The 12,229-nt window shown below is 35.8% G+C and overlaps 1 protein-coding gene across 6 annotated transcripts in view; it reads right to left on the bottom strand.

The window, feature by feature from the left end:
- The window catches only part of DCAF6 (DDB1 and CUL4 associated factor 6), a 102,532-nt gene that overhangs the window by 30,912 nt on the left and 59,391 nt on the right, over positions 1 to 12,229 (bottom strand). For 4 of the 6 annotated variants that reach the window (XM_054199986.1, XM_054200075.1, XM_054200239.1 and 1 more), the window contains 2 exons: positions 7,762 to 7,821; positions 1,337 to 1,442 (listed from right to left, as the gene is read on the bottom strand). In XM_054199986.1, the coding sequence (XP_054055961.1) occupies positions 1,337 to 1,442; positions 7,762 to 7,821 (166 nt within the window). The remainder of the gene's footprint in view (positions 1 to 1,336; positions 1,443 to 7,761; positions 7,822 to 12,229) is intronic. The other 2 variants (XM_054200154.1, XM_054200323.1) reach the window with 1 other exon arrangement.

Genomic DNA, 12,229 nt, shown 5'->3' with positions numbered 1-12,229 from the left:
ACTTCCCCAATTACAGATTTTTGTAACGAGTAATGTTCCTCATCTCCATTCCCACTCTACTTTTTCTTAATATTGTTTTTGAGGTAGTTGTTCATTCAAATTTTCCATCTTCAGAATCACTTATATCATTAACTGTTTGAAGTGTAAAATGCATTTTTCAAATTTTTGTTTAAAATAAGCACAGAAACAAAGTGTTAATTTGTTTTCTGTGATAGAGTGCTAGTAATAGTTTAGTATTACATTAAAAAACCCCACTAGAATAAATGGACAAAACATTTGCTAATGCTCTGTTACTCTTGTGAAATTTGCCTATCCTAAACATGAAACAAAAATGACTACAAAACTAAATGCAGAATTAGTTAAAAGCATTACAGCAAACCCAATTATTTCAAATCTTGCTGGATTTGGACTCTAAATAGAAATGCAGTCTGATAGAATGGCTGAACATAACTGTCACAGTATTTCAGATTCACATGGGCAAAGTCTTCATTCTTGTGAAAACACACTGTTTACACTGTTTAAAGTTTCCAAACTGCTATCGGCAAGGTGTATGTTTTATTTCTAAAGCCACAGCACTTAAAAGTAGCTAAATGTGGTTGAGGTTTTTTCCCCCCTACAGTAAAACATGCCAACAAGCATTTCTACTTACTGTCGTCTACAATAATTTTGAAAACATAAGCAAAGGAATAGAAGTTAAGAGGAGATGAAATAACGATTGTTGTTGTTTTGGGAGATCCTGAGATGCTCTAGATACAAAACCAAGTAAGTCAGGCCAATTAGACAGTATGCACTTATTACCTGAAAACGATTCCATCACTGTAATATCTAAGTGAGCCACAAAGTTGATATTTTAATCATATGCATTCATCAACACTCCTCAGACACAAAAATACTGATTTCACTATTTTACAACTCAAGAACTGTGCCACAGAAAGACTAATTTGCAGAATACCATATGAGAAGTCTGGTAGAGCAGAGAATAAAAACTTAAGCACGAGCCACCTTTCCATCACTATATTACCCTGCTTTAGTAAGATAGTGAACACTTATATTATGCTAGGGTTTGAAGAAGGCAGCATGTTCCAAATTATGTTAGCATTAAAAAGATTCACAGTAAGTATCGCAACAAGAACCTCTTGCATCAATTTAATGTTAAAGCATGACTGTCTTCTACCTGCTGAATGTATTAAGGACTACAGCCATTTCAAATTGTCTATATACACCTAAAAATATACATATACCATACAGAAAAAATAATTTATCTGTATCTATGCTAGACGATTGTTAGTGATATGTGCTGATCAATAATCAGTCAAAACCAAAATTAACTTCTTACCACTCATCGGTGAAGTCCAGTTTTATCGTGCTCGTAGTCGTTCCTTCTGTACTGTAGTGCAAACTTAAAACTGGTTCACCTGTTCCTGTTCGTGGCTTATCATTCTCTGTAAATACGGGGTTGATAAAGTTTGGATGGGCATCAGTAACATACATAAAGCTGTTATAATTCTGAAAAGTCATTTAATTATCCCAACAGAGGCCAAATATGGTAGTAACATGTACAATGTATATTTAAGATCACTTACAGCCCAAGCAAAAAGTTAAAAACTTTCAGAGTAAACACACCAAATTTGCAATGCTTTAAAAATGGCCTAAAATTATTCGTATTTATAAGAGCAAACAAAGAAGATGCAGATTTATTTACCTGCAGGTAAATGAAACTGCAGATAGGTATGTGTACACACAATATTATCCTTCATAAGCAGATCCCTTTTCTATCAAGTATATTAAGAATAAGAATATAAAATGTTTTTGGAAGTGGTGTTTAGTCTTTTTTGCCTCAGTAAATAGACATGAAAAAAAGATTATGAGATCTAGACACAATCACTGATCTAGAAAAATCACCATCCCCTTTACTTTTTTTTCTTAGAACCCAATCAACTACCAATATCCTTAGACCTGCTGTAAATTGCCAGCTAGTTGTCAAAAAAACTGTAAATTCATGCTCTGAGAGCTTCAGGTTTAAAAAACTTTTCCTATTATAATAATGGTAAGCAGAAGGGGAGTACTTGCAAATCAAACTATTCACAATGTCCAAAAGCAACAAAAGTGAATTAAATTGAAAACCACAGCAAGTCTGCCAAACATGTGCTGCATATACAGTTTTATGAGTGGGCTCCTTCAAAGCAGAACTACTCAATAATATCCATCCACCTACCACTCCTGAGTAAAATTCATGGCCACAATCTAGCTATACGTATGGCACAATTGCCACTAATACTGAAGTCGGGCTTGGGCAGTACTAAGAAGTTAATGGAAAGTACCATCAGATTAAGCCTCAGTACAGCGGTGCCATTCTCTCAGAACTCAGATCCGAGAGCTTAGTTAGTATTAGGCACCACTCAAATGACTGCCAAGTAGTCTAAGTAGTCTTGCTTTTCATGAATGCTGAGCTTTTCATATCGGGACTGTTTGGACAAAAACATACCATGTTTTCTTTGGTTTATAGAGTACAGAAATTTGACCATAAGTATAGTTGCAGTATTGGCAGCAGAGTGACACTTTAAAAAAGTAAAACCTTCAGATCATCTTTGGGTAAACATCAATTAAAATCTAATGCTTGATTCAAGCACAAACAACAAATTCCCCCACTATAAAAGCTATTATTAAAACAGTAATGGCTACAATACTGCCATAGGATATTTCTTTTTAAAAATATAACTAAGTTATAGGAACTATGAAATAGCACATGAGAATTTAACCTAATGATCAATGCTCATATTTTTAAACTACTGACAGGCAGACCCCACTCACAGGATCAGAGCAACAATTGGCTGCTCCGAAGAATTTTAAATATGTATTCCTACATATTCTGAAGAGAAATTAAAAAACCCCAAACAACTAATTAAACCAACACACAAAAACCCTGTAAAAAATGTGAAAGAGAATTAATCATTACAACCATGATCCTAATCATGCATAAGGCATGGGCCTCACCCTATGCAAAGAAAATTTCATAGCCTCTCTAAAATAAAGGTTCCAGTTACACTCTTGTTAGAGTGGAGCAAGGATAGAACTGATCAAAAGCAAGGTTTCCAGTTCCTGAAATAAACTGAGTAAGAAAAGAAACAAGTGTAAGAAAATATTTTATAGATATTTTGAATGAAAATGACGTGTTCTTTCTTAACTAACCAGGTGCTTTCTATGGTTTTTGTCAACCTATCAGCAAGCATCTCTTAGTATAAAAGTCTGTCCAAACTTCAAGCATCCCTTCGTAAGCAAGTACAAATATTGACTGTTGCAAGATACTGCACAAGTCAGCAGGAGCTGGACACTGAAAGAGTCAAAAAATTACATAGTTGAAGAATCCTTTACCTTCCTTGTAATAGGTACAGACAAGACGTATCTTTGGATCAGGAAGCCAGATAGTTAAAGACAGACAATTTACTGCCTTGAGTAGTCCAAGACAGCCACCAAACAGTGACTATACTGTAATTTGATACTGTTATACAACATTTGCTTCACCACAAAACTAGTTAATATTACTGACCAAAGTAACCAAACATTGCTATCATATAATGAACTTAATTGAATATTAGGCTTGCGTTATAAAGCTCAGACTGTATTAACATAACAGTGCTTTCCTGTCTTAAAATCTAAACATCAAAAAATTTAACCAAGATGCTTACTGTGAAAGCAATGCTTACATTTATTCACACACCATAAGTTGGAAGAATTGCTGTAGACTTTCCAAAGAGGGCACTGACTAACTGAGAAATTATTTTCACGTATTTCTGGAGACAAGTAGCTGTTAAAACCATATTGTTAATAGCTTTTTCTTAAATCTACAAAAACATGAGCTACAATTTGGGTTGGGTCATTTTCTTCTTTAAATTAGCTTTAGGGCATGAAATTGACACTAATAAGAACAAGAAACTTTTAAAAAGATGGATGAGACAAGAATCTGATAAACTGCACAGAAATAGTTGTGTAGTTCACTATCTTATATTAAACTTACACTGCTAGTGAAAGCTGAATGGGAGCCTCTGTGAAGAAAGCTAATAAACTTTGCCTAGTACGTAATTAAACATTCTTTTAGAGAAGACACATAAAATCCAGAAGTCGTGAACTCTTTGTTTTCAAGAGGAACAATGTGATTGCCAAAGACTGACTAGATCAGAATGAAGCACTGTTCTCTTTCACAACTAATTTCATCCCGTGGGCCAGATCTACTTCAAATTGATAAAAAATGAAGGGAAGAAGAGAAAAGTACAGCTTCTGTGATTTAGAGAAGAGCTACTGCTGAAACTATTAATCTGATTGCAAGCTCTAGTATGGTAATAATTGCTCCAAGAGAAAGTTGTAGCCTGCCAACACCTTACTAAAATTCTATTCCAAATTCCTCAAAAAACCCTTGAAACTTCACTTAGATTTTACAGCCAAACACATTTATACTTTAAAGGTACTATCAACAACTTACAGTCTTATGTCATAAGCAACCCTGTCCTAGAACAGACACTCACATGAAATGGTCCACTCTCTAGCTGCCTACAGGAGGAAGGTACTTTGAAACTATCACCCTTAAAACTGAAGACAAAATTTCATTCATAACTATATTTACAAAAAAACCAACAAAATCACAAGAAAACAAAACAACCCCACAACTGAAAGCAATGCACATTTCTTTGTTTAGAAGCTGAACCTGTGCAAGTGTAACTTCACAAAGATTGGGGCTCTTAACTATGAAGTAGTAAGCACATGAAGACAGGTTTACAGACTGCATTACCTAGTCAAAATAACATTGTAAGGAACTTCAAGCTAGTTTCCCACATCAAATGCTGCCCTATTCACTAGGCTATTGGCAACCCCATGAGAAAAGGACTGATGACTTGTCATGGAAAGCTTCCAAAATAATTCCTATCCAGCACTGATCACGATCACCTTTGTACACCCTGAAGATAGGGTTATATTCTGGGTAAAAACCAAAGGGATTTACTTCTGAAGGGAGAAAAATTCATCTAAAGAGGAGAAAATAAGTGGTGTATTTCAGAAAACAGGAATTCCATGGGAAGGCTTAACACATGAAAATTCATCAGAAGCAGCTGAACTTGGAGGGAAGGGCAGAGATTCCTTTATCTAGTGAGGAATGATGACTGACTGAACAATGTTACACTGATACCAGTCAGTATAAGGCACAATGACATCTAAGGGAAGACCAAAAAAATCAATTAATTCTTTGGACCAGCCTAATCTATAACCCAAGGCATACAATTTCTTTGTCTAGATGACTCCTATATTAATGAGATGTATCACTGCACTTTATTGAAGAAGGCAGTACAGACCACACTTGTCTTACAACAAAGCACAGGTTTAAAATTCTTGACCTTGCACGTGCGGAGCTCACTATAGATCTGGAAAGCTCTATATGCATACCAGCGCTCAACCAGTTCGTCTCACTGGGAGGCAGGGCTAATTAGCTGGGACACAACACAGGCCAATACAGTTTCCAGGACTAATAGTACTGTTTATGAGGAACTAACTCTGCCATAGCTGACACGCCAGTTTGTTCCAAGCCAGCTCAAGTATCTATAATATGGCACTGAACAATCTGGTATGGACATCACTGTAAGAGATCACTAAACCCTCGCACTAACTTGCAAATGGCTAGAAATATCAGTAATCAATATTGGCTTCTGGGTACGTAGGAAGCAGCATTAAGGGATATGGGATACATATACACATTTACACTTCAAAGTTACCGAGCTAGTTCTCTGGCTTCAGGTTCCCTCTCTAATCATAGCAATTCAGGCAGCACCTTACAGTCATAACATTGCCTTTACATTGTAACAAATCTAACAGCCACTGGTCCAACAAAAGAACACCTGATTCAGTACCAAATTAAGGAAAGATAGGAACAAGAAAGAAAAAACATTTCTATATAAAAAGAACTGATATGACTTCCTTCATTAGGTACTTATACTTCTCTGAGATTTCCATTCAAAGATGAAGCGAAACTAATGCAGTTTAACTTCAAAAATTCAAATGGATCTCAGCAAATTCTTCTTTCTGGTTATCATTTGGACAACAGATTTCCTAATAAGTTACCTCCTTTTCCAAATTCCTAGTTTTCCAAACTAGAAGTAACATTCTGTGTCTTTTCAGGTGATCCTTACACTCACGACAGAAAAACACTACCAACAAAGTCTGGATAAACAAATGTTTCTGGGGTGTTGGGTTTTTTTTTTTGCACGTTAAAACACATTAAGTGCTTTTATGAGAGGAAAACTCTTCATATTAGTTCGAGCAATTTCTTAACACAGGAAAAAGTTATTAGAAAAAACTCAAGAGTCTATTACAACTATGCAATTAACAATAGTAACATACAACCTAGTTTTTAAGGCAACTGATCCTGCTTGAAGAGGAATATGATGCAGATTTGGGAACTGATTTCTGGGACCAAAACTTCTGGTTTAGTCTCTGTTGTCAGATGGGCTTAATCCACAGCTTCAAAGAACAGTTCATCAGTTTTCCAAAATTTTTGCCATTGTAAGAACTTTAGTAAACGTATAGACTTTCTGTGTTAATTCTAATTTATTCCACTCTCATCAAATAATGCTTTATTCTGAGTTTGTAAGAGAGCGCATAACTTGGCCACTAACTATAAGCAAGTTTTCCAGCCAAACCTGACTATTGGAGTGATGAAGACTACTGAACTGTGAATAATTAGCAAATTTACACATTGAGGTTTAAGGCTATTTTATCACAAAACGTAATTCTACAAAATGAATTTATTTTGCCAATATAAAACAGAGCTTGATTTTTTTCCCCCAATGTTCTGGCATCCTAAAATAAACCATAATCTCAACAGTTGCCAAACAGACTATTTTTCATAAATGGGTTTTCAAAATGGCATTCTAGTTTAGAATGTGAAACAAGATGAAACAGCCAGCTCTTTTGTGGGATTTGAGCTATTAAATCTCTACAGAGGCTTTGATATGGAAGTAAGCATAATGCAGAGTGTATGGAAATCTATTTTTAAATTACCATCTATCACTCATTAATTATTCAAGCATAAATATTCACTACAGATGACATTGGTTCAGCTGAACAGGGTCACCTATGGCCCAATCCACTGCTCACAGTTTGAAGACTGATGAATAATGGGCACAGAGAAAGCTCACAAGCATTCTTTCTAGCACCAGCCCATAGAGCATCTACAGAGAAACACTAGTTGTTTTTTAGCAGAAGGAGTGCAGGACAAGGGGTTACAGAGGTAAGATGCACCTAAGTGCAATAGGTGCTCTTCGGTTACTCACACTGTGCAGGTGTAACAAAGCTGCACATCTCTCTTGCGTAAGATAAATTAATTTGGCATTATGTGATTAAAAGTTTCCTTAATCTTGATATTTGCACTTTGATCCAAGAAGAACCTTTCAGAAAAAGACTGTTTAAAGAATTAATTTTACTTTGCATTTAAAAAAAATAAATTTCTAAATGTATGTAGAGTACATAAGACATTTACCGTACCTACACTGAACGCATTAAGAACTGAGCATAGGATGGCTTTTGAAAACAATCAGCCTTACTCTGTTACTCATATTGAGAATTAAATAATTAATGATTTTCCAGCAGATCTGCTTACAGAATTCTACTTTATGTAGATGAACAGCATTTTTAGACTGTTTATCATCATGAAAGGCAATTTTAAAAGGAAGCATTGCAATAAACTATGGCTGGGTATGGCGCATTTCCTGTCACACGCACCCTGTTGCTCATCAAGTGACATGGATCCAAGCTGTTTGTTAACCACAGAAGAAGGAGAATCTGAAACAAAAACGAGATTTCAACTTAAAACATAAGCAGCAGAGAACTGCACAGCAATGTCACGATCATATGTTAGTTTAAAATAAAAAATAAAAAGCAGCAACATAAGGAAGCTTTGGGTTTGTTTTATGAGCAGCCAGCCATATTGCATTTTCTAGGCATGACAGAAGCAAAGCCACTTGTTTCAAATCATTATGTACTTCTTTAGGTAGTCATTGAACAGCCTGAAGCTTGCTGACATGTCAATATTAAAAATGCCTGTCCATTACCAAGGATTTTACTATTCAAATTTCTAACAGGTCAAGAAAAACACCAACGAGTTATGAGTCTTAAAGCCTTTGCTCCAACTACCAAGGGACACTAGTATTTCCAACCATGTGCTAAATGTAAATTTCAGAATATTGATACTTTAACATAAAATACTTAATGGCATACCAGGGTCTTCAATATTTATACCTATGAGCATAAAATGTAAAAGATGAGACTGTTTACAGATATAACAGCATATTGACTGCTGAAAACATTAAGGCACCAAAATACATCCCACTCATATAATAGTTCAATAGTTCTGCATTCCTAGATGCTATACCTCCGTGGCATCTGATGACCGAGAATGTGTCTTCATGAGTTTATGACAGTACCACACCAGTCAGTCTTATAAAAAACCTCACATAATCACAGGAAAAAAGTACCAAAACCCCCGGTAGTTAAGTGCATTTTTTGTCCACTGGGCACTGCCAGTTAATAATTATCATCAGCACTGTGTTCACTGTGCAGACAAATGATGGATGCAAAGTTCAGTATCTTCTGTGAGTCTATTGTGTCACCTCTGAAGACCAGATCTTACGATGGGCTGATGTACATAAATTAGCGCAGTACTTCAAAGATATTGTCTAGGCTACCACATCTTGGTTCCATTTGTTAATCTTCTGTTATAAACAAATTCATCCTAAACTAAAAGGATTTAATATCCTGTATTATCAACTGAGTCACAGTCTGCCAACATCACAGCATGCTAATTCTAACATAAATTTAAAACCTATACAAAGGAAAGCAATGAAACAATACGCTCTTTCCTACAGGAAGCTCACTTCCAGGTTTGGGCCAGAATCACCACCATGACCTATTTTGTAGCACAGCCATAATACCTGCTAAATTGACAAAGCTGATTTGAAGTTATACCCTCAAATGATACTTCATTCCCAGCTGTTGGCGCAAGAATCAGTGTGTTCTTTCACTACACTGATACCTAGCATAGAGGAGGGGACAAGGACTGAAGAACAGAGACCAGGAGAGCCTGAGGTGAGCTCAGTGTGTTTTGGAGGCTGGCTTGTTTCAGTAACTGAGTTTATATAGTTTATGTAGTTTATTTCCATAACTGAGCAACATAAAATTGGTCCTGTTTTGTCTTCACCTTTGTTCAGCCATGCTGATGCCTTGCACCAAACACATCTAAGCCAGACCACAGAATTTGTCATCTAGATTCAGGTGGGATGTAGCTCTTAACTATGAGACTTGTAACATTAATGTATTTCACTTTCCAAAACTGAAGTGTGCTTTACATATAGTTTCTAATTTAGAAGAGAAGTATTTGAAGCAGAATTTTTTTCACTGGGGTAGTAATCCACTTTTTTGGAATGTAAATCAGAGGAAAAAAGACTAGTGTAAAGATGCATCATGTCATAAAATGATCTACTTGGATTCCAGCTGACTCAGCACAGGAATTGGTACACCTCTCTCAAGGGCAGGCTGGCTTTGATCACTGATTCACAGTTATGGAGCCCATGATTGGGATTAACTTGTATCAAAAGTGCTAAGTGCAGAGGAGGTCTTGGACAGCAAGCTGAGAAGCCTAATTACAGAAGACAGTGATTCTCAGTCATGCTCTGTTCTTGCACTCCAATTCTTCCTATAAGCTTATATATCCTTTTTTAAAAGGTATATCATGCTGCCAAACATTTCACTTGGCTGGAAAAGCTAATCTCATCGGCTCTTAAATTCAGACCAAGATGAACAGAAAAAATATGACTGAACTAAGATATTTTAATTATAAACATAAGAAATTACATTTTACTACCCTTATCTGCACTTCAAAATTTTATTAAGAGCTCAACGTTATACAACAGTAAGTAAAAAGTAGGTACATTTTACCATGTGCATCATTCAATCACAGTAAGCGAAAATGAAAAATTTTCTAGCTAGTAGTCTGTGCTAATGTAGGCTTAAACCTCCCACGTTTCACTATTATTTTGATGTCTTCTTACAACCTATAATATGAGAATTTTTAAACAACATATAGGAAGCATCCTAAATATTCTGGTTAACATGGTTAAGAAAAGAGCTCAGTTTGTAGCAATTTTAAACTCACTTTTTTTCCTTTTCCAAGTCCCCTGAAGCCACAGATCACCAGCACCCCTTGAAGTGGCACTGCAGTCTGGAACCCCACAGCACAGGCAGGGAAATAAACATGACCATGAAACCAGCCTCGAGAAGTTCAGGTAGATGCCTCTTTTTTTAATATATGGCTTTGTTTTGTAAAAATTCTGAAGAAGTACTTTCATCATTTCTGATAAAGCTTTTGAAAAAAGTATTACCAAAACTGTGCCATATAGTTAAAAAAACAAACAAAAATCCAAACTCTTACCTGAGCCTTCACAGGCTGGGTCTACATCCCAATGCAGTTCACCACTGGTTGTAATGTCACCAGTACATTCTAAACTGGAACACCACTTAAAGAGGGAACTGGAGATTCATAAATTTGGGGAACCTCAAACAGAAAATAGAAGATAATTTTAAAGTCAGTTATGCGCTGAAGGATCTTCCTATAGTGTGGGCAATCAGCACCTGACTTCAGGAAAATATTAGCACGCCACCTCTATTGTTTTGGTTAAAAAAAATAATTTCCTCCTTACATCACTGTAACACCAGCTCCAGTGTGACAGTCAGGCCTGAAGCAATGAAAACTGTTTTTAAAGCCCTAGCCATGGTGGACTTTAATCTAAGAAATTAAATACTTCTTTTAATAATTAGGAATCATTGCTTTGCACAGTGAATAAGCTCCTGGTTACATGTTTTGGACTTCAAATAGACACATTTCTACACCTGGATGTTTACAAAGAATACAATGAATCTAGCAATAAAAACTGCAGTCATCCCCTTGTTCTTCGCAGAAAGCTTTAACACAAAAACAAAGGTCCAATTTGTTCTGGACCTTCTGTATAGGCTTCCGAAACAACCAAAGTTCAAAAAAAACAAAGGAATGAAGTCAGTGTGCATCATGGGTTCTGCGATATGTCAGCATGCACATGTATGTATCTTTATTCTACAATAAATGCAGCCTAAATCAAATTAATTTTCCTTAAAAAAGAAAGGTTCACATTACTTTGTATTTTTGTGGGTAAGATTATGCACACTGATCACTACAGGAACCCCTGATGCAAACTGATCTATAATACTGATTTATTTTTTGTTTTTCACTTGAAGATCAGCTGGTTCATATTTCTGTAACTTCTCAAATTGCATTTGATTTTCAAAAAGAGGAGTAATGTAGGTAACGGTGATGCATACATGGCATATAAGCACTGGGCAGAGCAGCAGTAACAATAGGTTAAGAAAGTTTTCTTTGTAGTTTGCATATAGCACATACATGCTGTTGTTTAAATACTGCACTGGATCTAAATGGTATGAAATACCACAAAAATATGAGCAAGTCAAACCCAGACTTTGTTGGAGAAAGTATATAATAAAAAAAAAAAAAAACCAACCCAAACAACTTACCACAGTTCCCTAATTAAATAAAGCGGCTATCAAAAAAATCTGAATCCAATACCTAAGCAAAGGCTTGAAGACAAAATACAGTTGATGCATACTGCATATACTGCGTCTAAAACTCTGCCAAATTTATGCAATACTTACGAGAGGTATCCACTAAAACAAAGTCTCTTTGCCATCTGAGGATGAAGTATCTTTTTCCTCAATGTCAAATCAGCCCACTGTGAATCATTACTCAGTTAACACACTTTCACATTAAACAACAATGTAAACTTTTGAGTATATTTTTCTAAATAGTGAAGGTTAACTATTACAGATATAGCTTACAAATCCCCGTGGAACTATTACAAGTCCTTAAACAAGGAGATAGAATAACTACCATACAGTTTGCTTTTCCATTAAACCTGTAAAAGCTTTCAGCTCTTGACATTTTCTACTGGTAATTTCTTACGTGACTGGAGTATTTTTTTCCCCACTCTGTGTCTACAGCTATAATTGAGCTTCTGCACTTGCAAAGATAAGGATTATGAATGAAATACAGGTCAGAAGAAATAGCCAGAGTCTCACACTGAATTCTCAAGAAAATTGCAAGTGTAAATTCTACAAGCTGTGACAGAATAGGGACTGAGAACTTGGC

This window comes from Rissa tridactyla, chromosome 1, assembly GCF_028500815.1.
Source record: "Rissa tridactyla isolate bRisTri1 chromosome 1, bRisTri1.patW.cur.20221130, whole genome shotgun sequence".
Classification (NCBI taxonomy): Eukaryota; Metazoa; Chordata; class Aves; order Charadriiformes; family Laridae; genus Rissa; species Rissa tridactyla.
The sequence above is the reverse complement of the archived record's forward strand: the minus strand, read 5'-3'. Positions and strand labels throughout refer to the sequence as shown.